The sequence below is a fragment of the Cavia porcellus genome, unplaced genomic scaffold (genome assembly GCF_034190915.1).
Source record: "Cavia porcellus strain 051 isolate PalLab524CR breed Dunkin Hartley unplaced genomic scaffold, mCavPor4.1 scaffold_16, whole genome shotgun sequence".
Classification (NCBI taxonomy): domain Eukaryota; kingdom Metazoa; phylum Chordata; class Mammalia; order Rodentia; family Caviidae; genus Cavia; species Cavia porcellus.
Window position 1 is genome coordinate 28870714 of NW_026947499.1, and position 24769 is coordinate 28895482.

Genomic DNA, 24769 nt, shown 5'->3' on the forward strand with positions numbered 1-24769 from the left:
AGAAGACAAAGAGAAAGAAGACAAGATACTCACGGTCTTTCTGGTGCCCCTCTTCATCTAGGTAGATGTTAGTTTTCATGTTCCAGATAAACTGGTGTGCCAGAAGCTGGGATCTAGATGCTGCCCACAGAATATATTCACGTACATAGCCCATCTGCAGGAGAACAAAGTCCCTGTCAGCCAGTGCTTGGGCTCCCTTCTCTACCAGGCCAGATCCCTTTATACCAGTGCAGGAGCTAACTCCCAGTGCTTGGCTGTATGGCTCGCTCTGTGTGGGTGACCTCTCCAGGGTCAGTAGCAAGTGTTGTACAGGGGTAGGCCAACCTAGATGGCTGGGACTCAAGGGGGTGAAGTCTCCAAAACAGGCCTGAGTCAGTGTTGTTCTCCTTACTTCTCCTGGATTTAAAAATGACTCTCAAACCAATTTCTGTTCTTTGCAAATACAAGAAACCAGCAGGTAGGTATCAAAATCTCACTTGTGCTGGGTGTGGTGGTGCGCATCTGTAATCCTAGCACTCAGGACGCTGAGACAGAATCACTGTGAGTTTGAGGCCGGCCTAGGTTACATAGTGAGAACCTGTCTCAAAAAAAAAAAGCAAAGCTCATTTGTAAGCAAATTGTTTTTGTTTTTGTTTTTGTCTTTTTTAAAATCCATACCAGGGAAGCAAATTGTTTAGAACGATTTCCTAAGTGAGGGACAGGTTCCAGAAGGCTCTATTTAATGCACAGCTACTTCCTGAAGGAGTTTTGCCCTCTCTTTTTTGTTTTCGGTCCTTTCCTACCACTCAGCTGGTAAGCCTTGTTTTGTTCCTATTTTTCTGAGGTATGAAAAATACTGGGTGATAACTGTAATAACAAATTACTTTTCTGTTTTATCCTATAAATAGTATTAATATCCTAATAATAAACATAGCATTTACTGGTTTCAAAATAGCAGTGCCAATATTGTTATTACCAATATGATTACTGAAAACTGGTTTGAATGATTTTGCCTTTTGTCCTGGGATATTTTCCAGGGAAATACAATCAGATGGAACCCAGTACTGAACTATATCCCCAGCCATTTTCAATTTACTTGTTTTTATTTCAGGGCAGGGTCCTGCTAAATTTCCCAGACTGGCCTCAAACTTCCTATCCTCCTGCCTCAGCCTCCTTACTAGCTGAAATTACAGGCATAAGCTACCACACCTGGCAGGTAACTCTAGTTTTAATGATCATGCCCTATGTTTAAAAAAGAGGCTGGCTTCTCAGGAAAGACTCCCAGAAGAGAGCCTTTCACTCCTTGCAGCAGCTTGTGGCCACCCATCTGATACAATAGTCTTTGGATGTATGTTTCCAGAGTGGATGGGTAAGTGACTTAACACAGGAAATATTTCAAGTAACTCACTCTTATAGCTGCCCCCAATTCTAGGCCAGCAGATAGATCTACAGGTAAACTGAAATACTCAGCCATCAATGCATTTGGATACAGATTTGTTTTATAATAATATAAACACTGACAGAATTTCAAAGTCAAAATACTACTTCTCTATCCTGTTCTCCTTTCTCTGGCTACTTTTTTTTTTTTTTTAAAAGACTGGGTCTTGCTATGCTTGCCATGTTACTCAGGCTGGCCTCAAACTTCTGGGCTTAAATGATCCTTTTTTTTTTTCTTCCTTAAAAAAATAGTGGTTCTGGGGATCAAATGCAGGACCTTGTGCATACAAGGCAATCACACTACCACTGAGCCACATCCCCAGCCCCTAAATGACCCTCTTGCTCCGACGTAGTTGGGTCTATAGGCTCAGATCACCACGCCCAGCTCTATTTTTCCTTGTTAGAAAAAAGTGTAAATAAATATATATATATGTATTTATTATTTGTACAAATATTCTTTAAAAATGGAAAAGAAGAAAGCAATAAAACCAGCTGAATCTTGAGTTGGTATAACTACAAAGTTCATCCTTTATGAGAATTTAAAACACAAACTCTAACTATACATCCAGAGTGGGAAATACTATTTGTTAAGGACAAAATAGCAAACCTATCCAAACTTGTTTTTGGCAATCATACTGGTGCAGTGCTGATATTGTTATTAAGTACTATATATGATAGGATATTAATTACTTTATCATAGGATAAAGAAAAAAGAAGAAAAACTCACATAGTTAGCACCCAACATTTTCAGTATTAAAATACTCAAACACAGAATCAAATACAGTTTTGTTTTTGTTTTTTGTTTTTAAAAACCACCTGTTATCCTACATTGGAAATGGGAGCATCAGTGTAATCTCCTTCTAAGATGGAAAGACCTAGAAAGGAGGACAACTCAGTGGCAGTGAGCAGTCTCAGCATTCAAAGTAAGGCATCTCTGTAACAGTTCCCACTAAAATGAACCAGACTTCTTCATAAACTTGGTTGATTCGAGGTATGTGACACAAAAACAGTAAGAACCTGGAATATCTTATTCTGGAAAAAAAGGAGGCTCTCAAACAATAAAAATCAAAGAGCAGAGCAGACAATCTGAGGTTACCTGCTGTTGGAAAGGTACTTATCAGAAGAGGACAGGATTGTAGCTCAGTGGTACAGCACTTGAGTAACACACAGGTTTGATCCCCAGTACCACAAAACAAAACCAGAGTGATACAAATGAAGAAGTGCAAATTCATGTTTTTTTTTTGGAAAAAAGAAAAACTACTGGTCACCTTTGAGTAATGCTACAGAATTAACTCATTGTTTTGAAAACTAGAAAATAAACAGAAAAATTGAACCCAGGTCCTTCACAGTGAGATATACTCCCAGCCTTTTTGTATTTTGAGACAGGATCTTGATAAGTTGCTAAGTTGCCATGGCTGGGTTTGAATTTCTAATCCCTTTGCCTCTGCCTCCCAGAGTACTGGGATTTAAAGGTGTGTGTTACACGTGGCAAGGTGGTTTTGTTTTTTTAAGCAACTCATGAAGTACACACAAAATGAAGAAAGTGCAGTCTACTGCACTGGCTGTGCTAACTGCAGCAGCTGAGCCCCCGTGTGCTCGATGCTGTGCCCATGGACACGCGGCCATGTTCTAGTGTTCACAATCATTCATACAGAGACCCTGGGCACTGGCGCCTGTTCCATTCCTCCTTTGGATCAGGTCCTTCTGCTAGGCTTGCATGGAAGCAAAGTGCTAAGCAGAAAAGAGAGAACATAGTTGGTGAGAGGGGCAGAAGGGGAAGGGAGGCAGCTTCCTGCAGACAAGATGCCTCTTGGCAGTCCCACAGGTGTTGGCACCAGTGTTAGGGCCCCAGCGAGGTGAATGTGGCTCCATGTGTATCACTAGATTGGAGTGTTGGCAGCCACCTAACTGGCAGCGAGTGGTTCCATGGGACCTTTTCAAAGAGAAGAGGCTGACTGGGCTCTAGAAACTCTTTGGTCTCTGCAACCTCGATGGAGCACATGCCAGTCTGTGGAGAAGACTTTCAGCCCCAGGGCTCACGGCCACTGTGGCTAGTTCAAGCAGTGAGAGCCAGCCTGCCTGGGTAGAGGAGGCTGAGTCGGGATGTGGGAGTCTGGTGCTCACTGAAGCCAGGGCTGATAGCTCCCTATGGGTGGGTGGTAATGGGCTGGTTATGATCACGCTGGCAGGTGATTCTCTACCATGCCCAGTGCTACACACTTTGTGTGCATGTGCTTTTTTATGAGCTGCAGTATGCCCCACAAATTCACATGTTGAAATACTTCTGAATGGGATTATGTTTGGACACAAGGCCCTTAATGAGATTATTAAGATGAAATGAAGGTAGGCATGGTGGTATCCACTTGTAATCCCAGAACTCTGGGAAGTTGGGGCAGGAGGAAGGCAAGTTCAAGCCCAGACTGGGCAATTTAGCAACTTACCAAGAACTTGTCTCAAAATTTTAAAAAGGGACTGGAATGTATCTCAATCCCTTAGGCCCTAGGTTAAATTACTAGCACCTCGAAGGAAAAAAAAGGTGGGGAGGGGTCATTAGGGTGAATCCCAATCCAGGATGACTGGTGTACTTATAAGACAAAGACCCAAAGATGGGCATCATGTGAAGACAGAAAAAGATACCACCTATAAGCCAAGGAAGAAAACAGCCCTGCTAACACCTGGGTCTTACTTGTATGAAAATTAATGACCACCTGCTCTGTGATACTGCTATAGAAGCCTGAGTAGACTAATACATCTGTCTTTGTCTAATCGTCACTTCTGCCCACTAGAGACAGGAAATTTGGTTCAGTGGATTTATGTGGCCTGGAAACAGAATGCCTGCTCTGAGGAAGGGACAGTCAAAGCCCCAGAGCCCATCCACTGAGAGCCTGACTGAGCCCCAGGGTGGGGCAACAGGAACACAGGGACTGTGGTTGTGGCTAAACAGCTTGCTCCAAAGGGAAGTCCCACAGAGCCTGTGACAGCTGGGGACTAGGTTGAGTCTCCAGGGTAGGAATGTGCACAGCTGCAGGAGGCAGAAGATGGCCTGTGTCGGCACAATCTTACCTTGTCATACCGGAGGGCCTGCACAATCTGGGGGATGTAGAACAAGATGGCATCCTGCACAGGAAAAGAAATGATTAGGAACCTTAAGGTTACAACAACCAACACAATCAGTCTAGAGCAGTGATGCGAACCTTTTAGAGCTTTCGATGGTAAGAGTCACCTTACAGCTTGTGTGCTACAGGTTCACCACCACTGGTCTAGTGCCTCACCCAATGCAGTGACAGGCACTAGAATCTGTCTGTTCCTCTCATCCCATAGACGCTACCCACCTCAGAGCACCCTTGCAGGACTGAGAACTGGGAAAGGCCCAGAGGATGGCAAGAAAAGTGATGAATGCTTGAAACATGATAGATGGTAAAAAGCAGAAGCAGCAAGTCTCCCTCACTTACAAGGAGAGGAGTCCATCTCAGGGAAATAAGCTGAGTGAGTTAGAGCAGAGGTGCTGGGCTATAGTGACTGAGACTTCAGAACATTCTGTAGACCCTACCCCCATTCTTTACTATTGGCCCCCAGTGTTCACTATGGAGCCAGGTATGATGCGACATGCCTGCAATTCCAGCACTCTGGGATGCTGAGGCACGAACATTGCAAGTTTGGGCCCAAACTGAGAAACCGCAAGACCCTCAAAATAAAAAAAAAAAATTTTTTTTAAAGGATTGGGTATATAGCTTAGTGCAAAAACTTATATTCAATATCCACTATCAGGAAAAAAAATGAATTTGCTGTTGAGGTAAGAGGCATAGGAACACTGTCAATGGGAAGTCTGCTCATTCCTATAATCAAACTTAAGTAAACTTTCTATTTAACTCAAACATGTAATAAAAGCTAAAAACAAATATGACTAGAAAACACATTTGAATTAGAATTAAATCCATCTTCTATAACTACTTTAACAAAAATGAGGAACCAAGACATGTTCTAGGATGGCAGAGTTAGGTTCCTCCCAGTTTGACAATCAAGTTATGTCTTCTCTCTCCATTGGACAGTGCTACCCAAGACTCACCGGGGGGAAGGACCGCAGGACTTTCACCCCATATTGTGCTGTGAGAGGATGCGGAGGGTACATGCTGGAGAAGTAGGAGAGGCCAGTGGGTGGGTCTGTGGGTGCCCAGCACAGCACATGACTGAGCTCTGGAGCATCGGCATCGATGGTGTGCCAGGTCACAAGGAACTAGGGAGAAAGAGAGGAGATGAGTGGCTTAGGCAGTTCCTGGGGCCATCTGGGAATCTCCAACCCATGGCACAGATTACAAGGATGGACATTAAAAGTAATGATCACAAACCATTAATAACTATGCAGCAAATGTTTCTGATGCACTGTATCATAGTATGATTGCAAATAGGTTGAAGTACCTTAGAATTTTCCTACCATAAACATAATAAATGCTACACACTAGAAATGGAAAATGCAGGAAGTTAAGATACTCCTGACCCTGAGGTCACCCAGGCTGTATTCCTGCCTGGCTCTGGTGTCCATGTGTCCCAGGTCCAGTTCTAGATTCAGTATGAACCCAGGCCAGGTAGGGGGTTATACTACCTTAATAGCTTCAGGGACATCACTAACAGCTCCAGGGTCCAACCGAACAAGACGAGTCACTTCATTCCCAATGGCTTCTGTGTTCTTGAACCTACAGCACACAGGGCATGAGCAGCATGGCCTTAGCAGCAGATATTCCCTCACAGCCATAGAACTGAGAGGGAAATGCAGAACTAGAGGGATTCAGAGCTGTCTCAGTGACATCTAAAGGTTGTCTGCTGCTAATACATTAGTCTGAACACAAGTGTTTGACAAAGAGTAGCATTAATAGGTCAACTATGAGGAAACACCAGAACTTCCTTAAACAGGAATTAACCTATGCTCAGCATTTACAGGGCTTCTTTGTAGAGTCCTTGTCTTTTGAACCCTGTCTTTTACTCCTTTTCAGTAGTATACTCCTATATCCTGGTCCCTCACGTCAGTGTCTTTTTTTTTGAGACAAGGTCTTGCTGTGTAGTTCAGGTTAGCCTTGAACTCACTGCGTAGCTCAAGCTGACCTCGAACTTGCAATCATTCTCCTGCCTTAGCCTCTTGGGTGCTGGAATTATAGACAAGCCACAACACATGGATTAGGTTAGTGTCTTAGTCCACAGTCCTAGGCCACGAGACACATCACATGGTGACAGGGCAGACATGAGTTTGTAGATGTTACTGCCTCTAAGCTACTGCAAGGAACATTTTTCATAAGCACTGTGCTTTTGAAACAATACAAGAGCACCAATCTATGGTTTTGCTGAAGCCGAGACTAGGGCCAGTATGAAGAAGCAGTAAAGAAGTCAGTTTGGGCTTCTAGTGAAGAAACATCTGCTTCAGATGCATCCACAGGGGTTGGGGGACCATCTACAGGGACTATGTCACAGCTCATAGGACACTGGCTGCCAGCTGTAGCACAAGTCTCCTTTGAGTGGCCTGTACTGGAAGATGATTTCTGGGAAGAAACACAAACTCTCTACCAGCCTATTTCTATAGCCCGTCTCTCTGAGGCAGTAATATTCATGAACTGACAGCGGCCCTAAATTCACTCTGACATTATTTCCTCAGGGTCTGGGTGCTCTAGCACCCCAACCAGGACTGTGACAAGAACAAAAGACTCACTATAACTGTAGCACTAAGTAACTATCTTAGAAGTCTGCATGCCTGACGCCTTCCCACATGTCATAATGTGAAGGCCACATTATGCTCCTTAGCACACAGGACACAGCCACTGGGGCCCTGTACTGGACCTCTAAGGAGACAGGGTGACCCAGAGACCCACCTGGCTGGCAGCTGCACGGCCAAGTGAGGAGAGATGCTCCAGGCAAGGTTGACATTGTCCTTCCACTGCTTCTCACTCAGGCTGATGTACTTGGACCTCCAGTTGGCTACGCTATTCTCTCCAGCCTGGTCTAGCTCCAGCTCTGGGGCTGACAGCGGGTTGTACCAAGTGATGAGACGCTCTATCTCAGTAGCCTGGTGGACCAGACACAATTCCCAATGCACCTTCTGCAGGTGCCCACATGCTACCCTGGCCCCAAGGTGCTGTGTTGACACAATGCAAGTAGTGGCTACAGCCATGGGCCTTACCAACAGGGACAGCAGCAATGTCCGGCGCTTCATATAGTACTTGTGGAGCTGGGAGCCCCGGTTGGTTTTCTTAGACATCCCTAGGGAAAAAACGCAAAGCATACAAATGTGATCTCTGGAGGTTACCTGACTGCCCTGTGTTTTTAGAAGCTAAAAGAAGCTTTTGGTCCCACCATCTGAGCATTTATCAGGTCACTACAATGGAGACTCAGATGTGACACACATTGAAGCAAACCTGTCACCAACCTGACTTCTTGGAAATTGTTGACATGCCACTGGACAAGGGGTACGTGTTGATCCAACCTTGTGTGGCCTGTTGTCGAGAGCCCACAGTTATATCCAGGTTGCTCCGGGTATCCTGATTATCTGGAAGCAAATACATCATTGATTCTGGGATGAGCAACTCAAGAAATGGCATCCTGAAGAGAAGCTTGAATTTTTACAGAAGGTAAAGTACAATTGGCAGCATTAGAATGGACAGAGGACTGCAGAATAAACTCTTCCAGACAGCAAGTTTTTCAAACATCTGACACATTTTATTCTAACCATTCTAGAAGGAAATATTTCTAAAATTTATTTCTGGTGGCTTTCAAACTACATAAAACAAAGACAGTGGTACCTCAGTTCACAAACTTAATTCTTTCCGCAATTCTGTTTGCAAACCAAATTGGACAAAAACCAAAATCAAATTCAATGGTTAGGTTCAGTGTTGACCTTACAGAGAAATTTGATTCAGTTCACAACCAATTTGTTTTGCAACCCAAACTGTGGAAAGAATTAAGGTCGTGAACCAAGGTACCACGATACCATCATTCTTTTTTTTTTTTGTCTTTTTCCTTTTTATCGGTACCGGGGATCGAACTAACGACTGCCTGCTTACAAGGCAGGCGCTTATGCCGCTGAGCTAAATCCCCAGCCCCTTAAGGTTTTTTTTTTTTTTTTTTGTCTTTTTCATTTTTATTGGTACCAGGGATTGAACTCACGACCACACACTTGCAAGGCAGGTGCTTATGCCACTGAGCTATATCCCCAGCCCCAGTACCATCATTTTTTTTTCACTCCCCTGGTCACCTAGTCCTGGGGATTGAACCCAAGGCCTGCACACAAGATACCTCCCTAGACTTTTTTAAACTTTGAGACAGGAATTTACTAAGTTGTTAAGTTGCCCATGTTGGGCTTGAACTTGTGATTCTCCTGCCTCAGCCTCCTAAAGTTGGCCACCATGCCCAGTTCCATCATTTTCTTGATAGATGGTGACCTCATCTTGGACTAGAGGATAAACAGCAGCCAGGTAGGCAGCAGGCCACTGATGACAAAGACAGCACACAGCTGGGCCCTAAACACTCTGCTGCCAGCTCCAACAGGGGTGTCCACAGTGTACCCCTGTCCTGCCCCCTGCCCTCCCAAGCAGCTTCACTGCTGGCGGCAAGGCTCACCCGGGGGAACAAGCTGGCTGGCTGTCAGGTACTTCTTATCTGAGAACATTGCCGTCCAGAATTTAATCATTATGCTTATGTCTTCACGCAGCCTCTTTTCTCCTTGCGTAGGGAACTTTGGGGGACAACTACAAATAATCAGAGGATAAGAATTAAGTGTCTGGAGTAAGGAATGCCAGTTTTATAATGTAATGAGAGGTGACATAAGTAATTCCTTAATGTTAATAGGTTGACCCAGAACTGGTTATCAGCAACAATGACCTCAATGATGCCCATGGGAAAGTGCAGTGGTTTTAAGAGAAGCCTCCTACCAGCCCCTGCAACAGCTATAGCTTCTGGCTGAGTAGTGAACTTATGGCAGATCATGACAACTGAACTATGTACAGTAACAGAGCTCCATGCATATTCTATCTCTCTTTCTCTGTCTACTCCCATACCCTTCTCACCCAGTTCCCCTACCTCCCCATCCAAATTACCCCACCCCATTGCCCAGACTGATTTCAAACTCCTGGGCTCCAGAAGTCCTTCAACCTCAACCCCCTGAGGTGCTGGGACAATGGGGACACACCACAGAGTACAGCTGCATTTCATCTTTTAAACTAGCTGAAAGGAAAATATGCATACACCTGGGGAGTCTTAAGTACACACACTTGTGGACACACACACACACACACACACACACAGACACACAGGAAAAGGCCTAAGGATATTCAAATCCTGCAGCACCAGGACTACTGAACAACAAGGTTAGTGAACACAAACTGCGCAAACTGCTGTTCTATGAGTGACCTCCTCCTGTGACAAAAGGCCCTAGGGTAGGGCTGTCCCCAGACACACCTCAGTGACACTGGTGAGTACCTGAAGTAGTCGAAGGCGGTGGAGTAGATCTTTTCACGAAGTACATTGCGAATGGTTGCATTTGGAACGACATCAGCATGCAGGAGGGACAACCCCAGGGTCAGCAGTCTAGGAAAGAGCCCCAGGCTTGGTCAGAGTGGGGAACTTGGCCTAGGCCTGAGCCTCAAGGGATGCCAGGCACCTAAGTAAGCCTTACAGCCCCTGAGATCACAGCATGTTTCTGAATGGCAGAGCGGAGACAGAAGCAGCAGCCAGGAGATTACCATTCATAGATTTCTTGTACCCAAAATGTCTCAGGAAAGATTATTTTTTTATAACACTGGGGGTCAAACCCTTGGACTTCCCCATACTAGGTGACTAATTTACCACAGAAGTATAGCTTTTCCTAGTCAAAGAGAGATTTCTATTTCTTCTTCTTTTTTTAATGGTATGGGAGATTCAACCCAGGGCCTTTGCCCTGAGTTAACATCCCTGGCCCCTTTTAACATTCTTTTTTTAATCTATCTAATTTATCGATCTATGTATGATTTTGAGACAAACTTGTTTTGAACTCATTATGTAGCCCAGACAGGATTCAAACTCATTGGTGATCCCCTTCAGTGCCACCATATACAGCTTAATTTTATTTTTTATCTTGATTCAGGGTTATTAAATTGGTCTAGGCTGGGCTCAAACCTCCTGTCTCTGCCTTCCAGAATGTTGGGATTATAAGCACATGCCACCATACCCTGCTAAGATTTTATTTAAACCTTCAGTTTTATAAAGAAAAATGAATAACTTGTATGCTAGTTTGTTTGGGTTACAAACTTCAGCCTTCTAAACTAGCTGTTGTTTAATTCCCGAGGTAGTTACCTGAAGTTGTGACACAGGGGGAATATTTAATTCAAGTTTTTTTTAAAAAGGAGGTGGGCTGGAACATGCCCATAATGCCTGTACTCTGGGAAGCTGAGGCAAGAGGATCACAAATTCCACGCGGACCTGGGCAACTCTGAGACCCTGTCTCAAACAAAACAAAACAGTCTCGGGGGTGCAGCTTAGTGGTAAAACTGCTTGCCTAATAAGTGTGAAGACCTGAGTTTGATCTCTAGTAGCACAAAAAACAAAACAAAACAAAAAAAAATAGCACAAGAAAATAATTTCCCAAGCACCTGGTTTCTGCTACTCTAGCTCCTGGGCAAGGTGATATGAGGGATGTTGGGGAGTTTCCTGTCTGCAGGGAACTTATAATTCAGGGTGGATTGGGGAGATCAGGAGTCCAGCTGGTGGGAAGACACAGAAATCTTTATATAGTAAAAATCCACGGACTTCCGGGAGAACATGGCAGATAGATAGCAGCAGCTTCAGATGCTCTCTGAGAAACCGCACTTAAAATCCAGGAATGGTGCCGGGCGAGAAGTCCTAAGCAAGGGGAGATATACTTTGCCAACCCAGGAACGAACTAAACTAAGAGAAACCAACTAAAAACACAATCCTGGTGATAAAAACAGGAACAGATAAGGTTTCTGCATGGAAGATGGAGTCCGTGCCACTGGAAGCCATGATTTGAATTTCCTGCAGCCACTACTGTGTCCCAATCGGCACGGCAAGGAGAGAGGCACGAAAGCTCTGAGAGTGGGAAGTGGTGAATGGAGTTGAGAGCAGGACTGGCTGGGAGCCCTGCATCGACCTGCGGGTGAGTGAGCGGATCGGGGACCCTTCCATAGAGTAGGTGGCTTCAACAAAGGATATACTGGGACCAGGCAGACTAGCCGGAACTGGACGCTGCAGTGACTTCAGTCACATATTCCCCTCTCAAGCGCGACTGGTGGGGAGTGCCTGGCTTGGGTGACACCGCTGAGTAAGACCCAGTAAGCTAGCCCAAACCAGGTCCCAGCACCTGGAGGTGCACCTTAGCAGTGAAGCCTTCACTAGGTTGACCTGGAGGGGTGGGCCCAGCATAGGCTGCCCAGGTCTGTGTCTCCCTACTACACTGCAGTAGATGGGGACACCTAGCCAGCGCAATTCAAACAAACTGTAACCGACAAAGAAAGAAACTGGGCCTCCTATATAAGCTTGTGTAAAAGGAACAAAAAATATGGAAAGAGGGAGCAACAAGAAAGGGTCCTCGGCCCCCAATTCTGAGAAACATGCAATATCAGACACGGCACCAATAGACATAAAGCGATATCTCTGGAGCCTCATAGACGAGTTCAGGAATGAAGTTATTAATGACCTAAAGCAAGATATAAGTAGAACAGTTAGAGAAATGCTAAGCACTGACCAAGAAAAAACAGATGGTGGAATGGAAGAACAGAAAAAAAGGGGAGAATTGTTTGATGGAGAAAATAGAGAAAATAGAATATGTGAAGCAGGTTCAAAGAGATTACCAGGAAACTAAAAACTCTATCAAAAACTGGCATAACAGCTTGAAAGAAACTAAGGATAGATTATCTGAACTGGAGGGCAGACTTGTAATATGGGAGCATGAAATAAAAAACTTCTTAAAAATAACAAAAAAACAAACAGCAATAATACAAAAACTAGAAGATGATAAGAAGATCTATAACTTAAGAATTAAGAACATAAAAGAAGAAGTAGGGACACAAACAAATGGACTACAAAAGCTATTCACAGAAATAATCCAAGAGAATTTCCCTAATTTAGCAAATGGTTAAGATACTCAGATGTATGAAGCATACAGGACCCCAGCTACCTACAACCCAAACAGAGCTACACCCAGGCTATAATAATCAAAATTCCAGAAATCCAATATAAGAACAGAATATTAAAAGCCGTCAGAGACAAGAAACAGATCACTTACAAGGGAACATCCATCAGGATTACAGCAGACTTCTCGGCACAAACCATCAAATCACGAAGAGCGTGGGGGGAAATAATTCAAGCTTTGAAAGATACTAATCTCCACCCAAGATTGATATATCCTGCACAACTGTCCCTAGAAATTGATGGCAAATAAGATGCTTCCAGGATGAAGAGGAACTAGGGGAATTTGCAACCACCAATTCAACTCTACAGAGAATACTGCAGGATATTCTAAAAAAGGAAAATACCAAGATTCCAGAAATAGTGGCAGAGAGGCCACAATGAATGGAGCAGAAAGCGAAATGAAGAAGACAAACTGACAAGAAATGACAGAAAAAGAGCTCAACAGAAATGAGGCAGAGATTGGATGGTACGAACAGCTATTTTGGAGAAAACAAGACATCAAAATAGCTAGTGCTGATTTAGTATCACCTTGTTTTGAAGTCCCATCAAACTTGTATTCTTCTGTCTCCATCAGTCTTAACATGTTCTATCTTATTGGATTTTATTATATGTGATAATATAAACAAAAACTTTTATAGACAAGGAGATTATACAGAAACCATTGTTCATTTTCTGTTAGTTGATTCTAAATACCCTGTAATACTGTCATTCTCTTGAATGGTTTTACATTGTCTTGATATGTTTGATGCTACAGTATACGAAGTTATACTCAAAGATTTCAAGGAAAGAGACACTATGGTAACTATTTTATGTCAGGATATCTTGTGGTGAAACACTATTTTGCTTAAATGGTTATGTTTTGATCTGTGCTGTTCTGTTGTTACGCCCTCTTTTATCTCAATCCCCCCTTTTTTTAATTATTTACTTTTTTATTTTTATCTTTTTAATTAAGGGAAAAATAAATAAAAAATAGCAGGATACATTATAGTAGCCTACTTTGATATCCTATTAACTTGATTTAAAATCCTGTATTGCCCTCTCCATCTTGTTTTGGCTGATTTTCCCCTATTCTGCTTTGCTTGATAGTACCAAGTTCGAAAGTATAGGCAACAACTGTGAAGACAAGAAGATTCATTATGACACCCATTCTGGTTGACTATTATCATCTTTTAAAGTCCTAAAATGTCTCCAATGCTTTGGTTTTATTCTTTACTGTTTTGTTCAATTTAATTATAACTGATGATATAGGCAATTCTTCTTAAAATAGCAAGAGGCAGTATGGTAACCATTGTTAGTCACCTTGTATTTTGTTTTTTACATTATCTATTATGTCCATCCTTTTAATTTGACTGACTCTGTTCTGATATGTTGCATTTGGTTTTATTCTCTTCAAAAAAAGTAGTAAGAACTGTGGGAGCAATAAAACCCAAAATGTGTAACTGTCATTATACAAAAGAAAAGAAAGTGCTCTAAAGGTTATAACTGCATATATGTTTAAGTGTATAAGATAGATAATCATATTACTGAGTTTTTTTGATCATTGAACAAAACTGTTTGTACTCTCACTGTTTGAAAGTCCACTTTATATGCTTTAATTTTGTAACCTGAACAACGATTTCTAAGATGAGAATATGTAATCTATTAACTAGTGATTTCTTACTGTTTGTTTTTTAAATTTTGTATTACTTGTATCCTTTTTCTATTTTTCTCCTTAAATTAAAAAAAAATCCATAGAAATTCCACAAAAAGAAGGATCTACTGCTAATGAGGGTTCTTCTCTCAGAAGGACAGAAACTCAGCCATTAAGAGGTTTGGCAGCAAGACAGCCTTGAGGAAAAGCAGTTTCTCAAGTGGCAGGAGCAGAGTACGAGGGGTTACAGGGAAGTGCCTGTAGGAATCAGTACCAGGGGTTGGGAAGATCATGGACAACAGGCTGGGCTCAGGTTTGGTTCAGGGGGAAGGGTATAGTGCAACAAGACTGCCCCAAAGGCCATCTTGGGGCTAGGGATTTAGCTTAGTGGCGTAAGCGCCTGCTTGGCAAGCATAAGGTTGTAAGTTCAATCCCCTGGGAAAAAAAAAGGCCATTTTTCCAAAGACACAGGCACCAACCAGCACTCCTCATGTGAGCCACAGGACCTGTGATAGGAACATTGTTACAGTGAGGTAGCTGCTTGGTGCCAGTGGATGTGGTGAGGGTGAATTGAGGCTGGGTTGTGAAAGCAGGCAAGAGCAGCCAGATATGTTACAGGGGAAACCAAAACTACCTGCATCTGGATACACAAGAAGGGACAGGACAGGAAGCCATCCCAGAGGGCAGGAGGGGAGAACAAGAGGAGGGAGCTGTGTAGGCAAGGTGACTTTCCTATGTGTGTTTTTGTGGGTGGCTCACCCTCCAGGTCAGCTGCTCACCAAGTGTCAGTGAAGGCAGACAGGAAATATGTGCTCATTGCTGTGGCAATTGTATACTGCTGGGGTGGTCAAATGCAGACCATATTCTAATAATTTATTTTTGTTGCCTTTTATAAATGCATAGGATATGACAGATTGCATATTAACAATAACAGAACTGGACTTTCCCTGCAAATGGTGTGAGAAGCATGGACCCCAGAAAGCAGTCAGAAGACTACAGGAACATGGTCTACAGCTCAGAGACAGGCGGTCAGAGCAAGCAGCAGGAGCAAAAGCATGAACTGCAGCTAGGCAAGGGCAAATCCTGGGTACCACAGTTCTGGAACAGAGGCTGGAAAAGGCCAAGTTCTAGGAAGAAGTCCAGACAAGAGGAATCGGGGTGGGAGATGCTGTAACCAGTCAAGAGCTCACTGCCGCATGCAGCTTGGAAGGATGTCCCTGACAAGCTCAACCTGAACATTTTGGGAAACCTATACAAGGTTTTCTCTAGACTATATGCAAGTACCCATATTCCCCATACTGCCTGACATGATACACCCATGCCCTGATGCCAATGACAGGAATTCCTATGCTCCCAGGAGGAAAGCACTCACTTGAACCGGGGCCCAATGGCTGCCACATGCCGATTCATGCTTCCCTTGGCCCCGCCAATGTTTAGGGACATGGAGCGCTGTAGCAGGCTGGAGAAGATCTCTACTTGGTCAGAGCTGCAGTACTTGGCAATCTCAAACCGCTGCACCAGGAACTGGTTAGACAAGAAGAAAAACACTATGGTGACAGAGGTGAGCCAGCCTGACTTCAGGGCCAGTGAGGTCAGCTGGGAATGGAGGAGGGCTAAAACAGTCATGCCCTCTCTCTCAGGTCACATCCCCAGGCTAATAGCCCCAGGCAAAGCCTTGACCCCCACAATGCAGGTGGCAGGAGCATAGTAGAATGCAGGGACAGATACGCACATCAATCCAGATATAGTGGGGGGTGACTTCCGGGGGGCAGGGTCTGGGCTGACTCGCTTCTGATGCTGCCAGAGGGTCTGCTTCCTTTGTCTCTGCAGAAAACAGGCCAAATTTCTGCTCCACTGTCATGTGCCAGGCCCCTGCCATCTCCCGCATAAACTGCAAGTACAAACAAATATAGGTTAGCTCCTCTAGGAAGCATGGGAGATTATTGTTTAAATTATAAAAGGAATATACAACCATTTGATACAATTTAGAAACTGCGTAAAGTATGAAGAATAAAGAAAGTGCATTCATGACCCACTTTCCAGGGCTCAGCCACATTAGTGTCTGGGGTGTTTTCTTCTAGCCTTTTATCAGGCTAGGTTCTTTTCATTCCAGTTCATGGTGCTCTATGGGTTTTGGACAGGATCTATCCTGGAGAATCTTTAACAATCCTGATAACTGCCTGTGATTGAGGAGGTAAGGTTGCTTGCTTGGGGCCTGTTAAGTTGGTAAAGGAAGAGCTGAGTTTCTGGCACTAGATCCTTCTTCTTTTTTCTTCATCCTATAACAGGTCCTACCAATTTCATCCTACCAAATGGATCATGTGATCTAGGAAAGCAAGGGAAGCCTGCAACTCCATGGTTCAAGCTGCTCCCTTGGGCCCACCCACACTCAGGCCCTCTTCTATGCAGAGGGATGATAGGTGCCCAGGTGGAGCAGAGGAGCGGCCTAGAAGACATGCAGATACTGGCAAGAGTGAAGGGGTGCCAGCTCATTCTTGGAAAGCAAATTTTCAGGTTTTTCAGATGGCAGGCAGAAAGAAGGACCTGGTGTCTGGACCAGTAGAGTACCCATCCTTCTGTTGGCCCAAAAATGCCACAAGTGAATGGTAAGGGCCACAGACAAGACATAAGCTACCGATATGGGACACTGAAGAACAATAAGGAGAAAACAGCAGTGTGAGTGGTCGAGTTTGAGAGGACATTTTAAACAGGGTGACTAAGGAAAGCCCTGGCAGGAAGAGGACATCTGGAGACAACCAGAAGGGAGGTATACAGCCACTTGAGATAAGGAACCAGGTGATACAACTCAGGTGGGAACAGGCCCAGAAGGACAGGAGCCATGAGACTGAGTGTGGCCACAATAGAACAACCCAGGGGAGTGAGGGGTCCAAAGGCAGGGTGGGCAGGAGCTCTTAGGTCACAAAATTGAGTCTGCCCTTCAGGCAGCTCAAGCAAAAGCAGTGGGCATGACAGGTCTAAGGAATGAAAGGGACCCGATGTGACCCAGGTTTTACCTAGAGGCTGATGCACGTGGAGAGGGCCAAGGGAAGCAGGGGACTAGGGAATACCTCTAAAGTCCAGGGCATAGATGGAAGAGGCTAGGATTGAGGGACAGCTTGGAATCCTGAGATGTGGCTCATTTTGCGAAGTACAATAGAAAGGATTCAGGGATGGCAAAAAGGCACTTGGTCTGAGAAGAGAGAAGGATGACAATGGCATTTACAACAATGGGGGACGGGTAACCAGGGGGGGTGGCATCTGGAGCAGAGTGTGGGGTGTCTGCTGAGGGGTGCTGGTCAGCTAACCACATGGAATTTAGGGGTGGGGGCCAGAAGAATACCTAGACTAGGATGTGAGGGCTGGGATAGGTGATGGTGCCAGCAAAATTGTCCTGATGGGCAAGAGGGGCCCTAAAACACCTGTGTTATTCAGAAGGATGAGAGGACTACAAAAATTACAGGAGTCCTCGGGAGGAACAGTTAGGTGCCAGAACAAGTTCTTTCAGGATCTAAAGCTCTAAAGGGGGTTGTGAGTCGTTTTCTATCTAATTCTCCTCCCATCACATGGGCCCTATTAGGTGAGAGCAGTGCTCCATCCTCTCTGCTCCATCCTCAGACCTCCTCCAACCACACATCCTGAGGATGGACAGGGATCAGAGGTTCAAGGGCACCACAGCCCTGGGACAATCTGTGGCTTGATTATGGTGGTCAGAAACTGTCCTGATCCTGTCTTATGAAATGGGCTGGAGCTGTTCATAGACACGAATCTTAGGAGAAACAACAGGTTCTTCCTAATTCTTTCCATCACCTCCTTCTCCTCAAGCAAAGTTGGGAGAGGGGTCATGAAAAGGATTCTGATGCCATTTTGAAGAAGTCTTATTCATACCCATTTCTGAGCTATTCCAGGCTTTGTTAAGGGTATTTATTTATTTTAAGACTACCCCGAGTCTTTGGGAAAGGAACACAGCAATGCTGTGAGTTCAATTCCCAGTACCCACCCACCCCCCCAAAAAACATAGGGACAGAGTCCAAACCACTTAAATTAAATAGCTAAAAGAATAAATACCATCTCTGGACAAATAAACTGAAAACACATCAGTGTAATATCTTAAAAAGATTTTCATTACAATTGTAACCTCTCCTCATCCTCCTTGACCTCAACTCTCAGCACCGAAAAAAGATAAAAAATAGAAAAAAATGAAAAAAAGCAAAAGACACACAAACATGGAAAAATTCCTCACAGAAATAGAGAAAACAATCCTAAACTTCAAATGGAACCAGAAGAGACCTTAAATGGCAAAAACAATCTTGGGCTGCAACAGTAAAGCAAGAAGCATCACAATACTTGCCTTTAAGAAAAATGAATGCAACTGGAGGCCATAATGCTTAAATATTGCATGATTTCTCTTATGTGGAAAAGCTGAATTATAAATAAAGAGCAAAATAAAAGAGATAACAGGAAGTAAGGAGATAGATCAAGGGAGAACAACAAGAGATGGAGGGAAGGGATTGTGAAGGGAGGGAGCGGGAATGACAAAAGAATTAAAATGTGTTATATAAAAATGCCAACTCCACACAAGGAGTTTATAAATATTATGTACCATCAACATGTACAATGAATAAATCAAAAGCAGCCAAAAGAAAAATACTGAGAAAGAATGCAAGCCAAAAGACAATTTAAAAATATATAAGCTAATATGCTTTTAGCAATAAACAGCCAACCTAAAATATTAGTCCAGAAAGAATATTCAAATATATCAAAATGAAGGTAATCCATAAGATAAGTGAGTTTATTTCCAGTAAGAGTACATAACAGGAAATACTAAAGAAAATTCTTTAGGGTGAAAATAATTATAAATTTGTGCATATAGAAAACTTCTGAAGACTGTAAAAATGAAAAATATTTGTATAAATTTATGAGGCTTTTAAAAATCTTTTTCTTAATTTTTGAGGGTTTTTTTTTTACTTTCTGAACAAAAGGAACTTTATAATGTATAACATATGTAATAGTAAAATAAATGAAAACAAAACACAGACTGGAGGGAGAAATTAGGTATATAAAGCAATGTGTGAACAAAATGGCAGGATCACCATCCTTTAGAGAGAGTTCCTTTCTGCCAATACCAACTGTCTTGGCAGCAGTGAGCACTTACTGGATGCATCCTTGAACACAGATGCCCTTGTTATTATTCTCACTATGAGGAACCTATGTGACACAGCTCTGGAGTCAGAGCACTGCAAGCCACAGCATGGCTTCAGAGGACCTCCTGCATACTTGGCATGAGAGCAGAGATGGCCAGACTGGAAACCTGTGCAGCCCTTGGTCCCAGAGAGTGGATCCTGTGGGTACACAGCCCAGGACCCCAGTCATCTTCCTCTTCCGAGAAGCAGGACTGCGTCTCACTCACTCACTGAGTGCTCTCTCACAAAAGTTCACTGGACCCAAATGGTTCCTTAGAGCTATGAATAGTGTCAGTGATATGAACCCTAGGTGGCTATAAAATATCAGGCAAATGCAAGGCATTACAATTACTGCCACCATCACCTGCCAGACACATTCTAATGCCACCTCTGGAAACACTTCAATTTCCCTCAAGAAACAAGACAAGAAGACCACTTTGACTACTTATCTCAGATGGTCTTAAGAAAGAGGGAGAGAAAAAAATCCCCCACATCAAATTCTGTTACTTAAAAGTTAACAAGGTCCAAAGATATAGCTCAGTGGCACAGTACCTGCCTGGCAAGCACAAAGTCCTGAGTTCAATTCCTGGTACCACACACACACACACAAAAAGTTAACAGGATCTTTGAAAAATAAATAGTTTTTAGGTGTTCATTTAATCAGCTTGATTGTTTTTAAATGGTTAGATGTTCTCAGCTGAAAGGGGAGTACAGGTTAAGCAACCCTAATATGAAAATCTGAAAAACCCCAAATCCTCAAAAAAGTTTTTGAGTGCTGATATGAAGCCAGTTGAAAATTCTACACCTGGAACTCATGTAATGAGCCAGAATAAAAAGGCAGGTACCCTAACAATATTGTAAAAAATTTCCCTCAGCCTATGTGCATAAGGTATACACAAAGCGTAAATCAATTTTGTGTTTAGATCTGGCTCCCACCTGAGATGTCTCATTATATATGCAAACATTCCAAAATCTGAAAAAAAAAAATCCAGAATCATTTGATGAGGGATACTTAGCCTGTATAATCTTGTCTATAAGTCTTACACCATACAAACTTCAAAAATACAGATTCAGGGAAAGGTGGCTGCTCTCAAAGTACAGAGGCCAAAAAACCCCATCTTCATCGACAAATGCACATGTGCACCATCAGAGCCACAACAGCTTCAACTGACAATCTTCCAATTTCAATATCGAAAGCTTTTGAAAAAACACCAGTTCTACAAAAACCAATCTAACATACACTATGTTCTGTGTTCCCACATTTGTGTAGTCAGACACAAACACCACAATCTGTGAGGAAGACCAAAGCTTCAGAGGATGACAGACTTGCCAGGATCTTGCCAGGGCAACCACTTTCCATCTCACAACAGGCCTGCACTAAGGGTCAGTTTCTTACCGGCACTTCCACTGCGTTCTTGCCAGCCAGCAGCCACTCCCAGCAGGCCAAGGCGGTCTCCATGCCATGCTCATTGAACATCCGAAGTGGACCCCAACACAGATGATGGAGAAGCTGCGGGTCACAATCTGGAACCAAAAGTAGGTTATTCAGAGGCCTTTGACCCTGGCTGAATCTGAAGCCAGCTTCTCCAGGTTGACAGGACAGTCAGCTCCAGCTGGGTCCAACAGTGGCCTTTTACTTACTTTCCACTCATGGGAGAAGTCACAGAGGGCTCACCTGGGGAGCATCACTTTTTCTTTAGCAAGGACTCCAATTTGTTAAGAACCACTTCAGCAAACATTCACTGAGAAGTGACCCAGAATTTCCAGGGCTTATGTGCATTACCTTTGCTACTAATGAGCATCGCAGTCAGCTTGAACATGGCCTGTGTGTAGTGCTGAGGATTATTGTGGTCCAAAGCTGTATTCAAATCCTGAACCATCATTTTGTTCAGGTCAGACATCTGGCCTGTGGCATCTGAAAACCGAATCATTCCATACACCTGCAAGAAGCACATTCATCAGCAGCCAGCATCTGGTGAGGCCCTGGTAGCCACCTATGTTCACGGTAAGACCAGCAAGTGTGTTTGTGCGTGTGCATGCACACACATACATGTGTATTGGCCAGAGATTGAACATAGGACCACATGATAAACACATTTTACCACTGCAGCCCCTCACAGATTTTTCTAAAAGAACTTCTCTTCTAGAAATGCCTATTAGCATCCCCCCTATAGCAGGTGTTCCTTGAGGGTGGAGACTTGGTCTATTTTTGTGCCCAACGTGATGCCCATGGTCTCACCCCTGAAAGGACTACATAAACGTGGACTAGATAAGTGAAATTCTTCTAAACTCAACAATTCAAACAATATCAGCTACGCCTTTTTTGTTTGTTTGAAGTAGAGGGGACTAAACTCAGAGCCTCATGCATGTTAGGCAAACATTTTACTGCTGAGCTGCCTCATTGTCTTTAAAGGCAGATATAACTTTTTCCCAGGTAGTGCAGTTTTCTGATTTATAAACTGTAAAGAAGATCTGACTGTTTCAAAAAAATAATGATCTCCCAAATTTAGACCTCCCTATGCCACCATGGTATTCAAATCAACGTAGCAGACTCTCAGCAATTCCCAGAATGTGGACAACAGCCATTCAGCAAAGAGCCAGGGATGGTGGTACATGCCTGCAACCCCAGCACACAGGAGGCTGAAGCTGGAGGATTGTGTGAATTCAAGTACATAGGGAACTCTGTGCTTAAAAAAAACAAAAACCACAAGTACTCAGCGTGGGTTCTATTTGTGAAGATTCATAACTGAAGAACAGTCATTGGAATAAACAAGTGGCAGAGTATTCTGGGGGTCGAGAGGAGCCACCCTCAGATCAGGCTACTGACAAATCTGCACAACTGTCAATAGTGTCAATGAGTTTCTGTGCTTTATGGATGAGGGAACCGAGGCCTAGAGAGGTGAAGCAACTAGTCAGAGTGAAATAAACTGCAGTATGGTGGGTGACAGCTTTCAAAGTAGAGGGGACAGAGGTTGCTCCCAAAGCTGTTCTGCCTGACTGTGGGAAGTTACTTAAATTCAGGAACCTTTGTTTTTTTTTTATCTGTATAACCATAATCATAGTATGTACATCTCAGCCAGTACTCAGAAGATGTATGGCACTCAACAAGTGTTTGCTACTACTTTAAAAAAAAGCCAAAACCCAGAATGACTCAGCATAGTCAGAATATGCATATGTGAAGTAGATGCCTCAGAATATACTAATAGTGTCAGCCCCATGCTCCTTAAGACCCCTAAAATAAGCATATTTCACATTGCTCAGACCCATTACTTATGTTCCACAAAAAAAGAGCCAACTAGTATCAGCCCAAGAGGATGCTCTAGCCCTTGGACACTGTGGTGACAAAATTACCTCGCCTGCATAGCGGTTGCGCAAATTCAGGGAAGCCATGAAATTGGAGTAATCTTTCTTCACACAGGCCGGGCGCTCAGTTAGCTGAGTTGCCTACAGAAAAACAGTAAAAATTATTGCAGACTGTCAAAAAAATACCTTTTTCCATACACACAATGACTAAAGAGAAGTCTAATTAAGAAGTTGAGTTCAAGCTGGGTGTGGTAACACGCACCTGTAATCCCAGCACTCTAGGAGGCTGAAGCATTGTGAATTTGAACCCATCCTTGGCAATTTAGAGACAGCAAGACCCTGTCTCAAAATAAAAACTAAGAAACAAGGCAAACAGACATAGCTTATCAATCTCTAGTACAAAAAAAAAAAAAAAATGTCTGGAAAGATATGTTCCCTGAACATGAAGGCATCTCTACTTCCTCTCAGGAGCCTCAGTCTCCCAAGTCCTCCCACTTCTGGACCCAGGGCCCCAACTGTTTCTGGGGACTGTTTCTCCTCCTAACACAGGTTTTTCCTTGCATTCTACTCTGTAGCTCCTGGTCAGCCAGTGGCTCACATTTAAAAGGCCAAGCAGCACACATTTTCCCTTTAGCATAATTTACTACAAATTGAAACAACCCATTTTTACTTTATGAAATACAGATGTTACTAAAAAAAATGAAGAATTTCTCAATTGTTACAGTTTGGAGAGATTTTATTTACTGGGAGAGTAGGTATAATGGAGGTTAGGGAAGAAAATACATATTTGGGTAAAAAAACCAAAACACAACAAGAAGAAAATTACATGGTTCTTGTATAGTAATATTAAACCAACTTATTAAAAAACAGTCACATAGCTGGGTGCAGTAGAGGCTAAGGCAGAACAGTAAGTTTGAGGCTAGCGTGGGCAATTTAGTGAGACTGTCTCAAAAAATAAAAAGGGTTAAGAGTATAGCTCAGTGCTACCGTGTCCCTGGTTCAGTACCCAGTACCAAACGTAACAAAAATCAGACAAAAATCTGTATGTTTTTTGCAGACAGTGTGGCTTTTGCCATCAAGCAGGCCTGCACTCAAGCCTGGCTTGACACTGATCATCTGTGAAACTTGGAGAAGGCATTTAGTGTCTCTCAACTTCACTGTGCTCCTCTGAAGAGCAGGATAAAGCCAGATATTGTAGCACATGCTTGTAGTCCTAGCACTCTAGGAGACTGAGGCAGGAAGATCCTGAGTTTAAGCCTGGCTCAGGCAGTTTAATAACTAAATGAGACCCTGTCTCAGATAAAAAAAGAGCTGGGATATAGCTCAAATATGAAGGCCGTGGGTTTAATCCCCAGTACAAAGAAAAAAAAAGAGGTAAGTGGGGACAACTGCCCCTCTCACACAGCTGTCCCAGGTAGTAGGGTCAAGGCAGTAAATTACACAAAGCCCTCAGAACAAATGGCACCAGATGAGCCAAAGTGCACGTCAGATCTCTCCCTTCTGAAGGGAGAAATTGCTCTCTTGTGCCCAGAATCGCCAGTGTAAGTCAGCCAGAGGACAGTATAGTAGGCACCAAGAGACTACATAATGCAGAAGGATTCTGCATAGGTTTCCTGTTGCAGATCTCTGATACCCTGCTGCTGAGACTGCTCTTTGAGAATGTCTTCTCAAAGTATCATATGAGGGGAGATGTTGCAAGGATGCTGCACTCTCTTGTGCTTTCTATGGGGCAAAAGCATCTTAGGTTCTTGAACACAACTAACAGTTGGATGCACAACTAAATGTATCATTCTCTGTTTAGCATCAGAGGGTAAAACTTAACTTACATTTAACTTTTTGAGAACAAAAATTAAAATATTTTAGACCAAATAGGTCTTTCAGAAGTCAGCTGGCCTGCGCCTAGAAAAGCATTGTGTGTGTGTGCGTGTGTGTGTGTGTGTGTGTGTGGAACAGGGAACTGAACCCAGAACCTCTGCACATTCAAGCCCTATTTATCTTTTTATTTTTTGAGACAATATTGATAAGTTGCCACATAGCCAGGCTTACTTACAATCCTCCTGCCTCAGCCTTTGAGGAC

The 24769-nt window shown here is 43.4% G+C and overlaps 1 protein-coding gene across 1 annotated transcript in view; it reads right to left on the bottom strand.

The window, feature by feature from the left end:
• Pi4ka (phosphatidylinositol 4-kinase alpha) overlaps positions 1–24769 on the bottom strand; it is a 148211-nt gene that overhangs the window by 9731 nt on the left and 113711 nt on the right. The window contains exons 30-43 of the mRNA XM_063226035.1: positions 22741–22833; positions 21173–21329; positions 20786–20913; positions 15942–16100; positions 15582–15733; positions 9874–9981; positions 9016–9143; positions 7826–7945; positions 7580–7659; positions 7272–7465; positions 6017–6107; positions 5483–5650; positions 4480–4533; positions 34–154 (exon numbers count right to left, since the gene is read on the bottom strand). Of these exons, the coding sequence (XP_063082105.1) occupies positions 34–154; positions 4480–4533; positions 5483–5650; positions 6017–6107; positions 7272–7465; positions 7580–7659; positions 7826–7945; positions 9016–9143; positions 9874–9981; positions 15582–15733; positions 15942–16100; positions 20786–20913; positions 21173–21329; positions 22741–22833 (1753 nt within the window). The remainder of the gene's footprint in view (positions 1–33; positions 155–4479; positions 4534–5482; positions 5651–6016; positions 6108–7271; positions 7466–7579; positions 7660–7825; positions 7946–9015; positions 9144–9873; positions 9982–15581; positions 15734–15941; positions 16101–20785; positions 20914–21172; positions 21330–22740; positions 22834–24769) is intronic.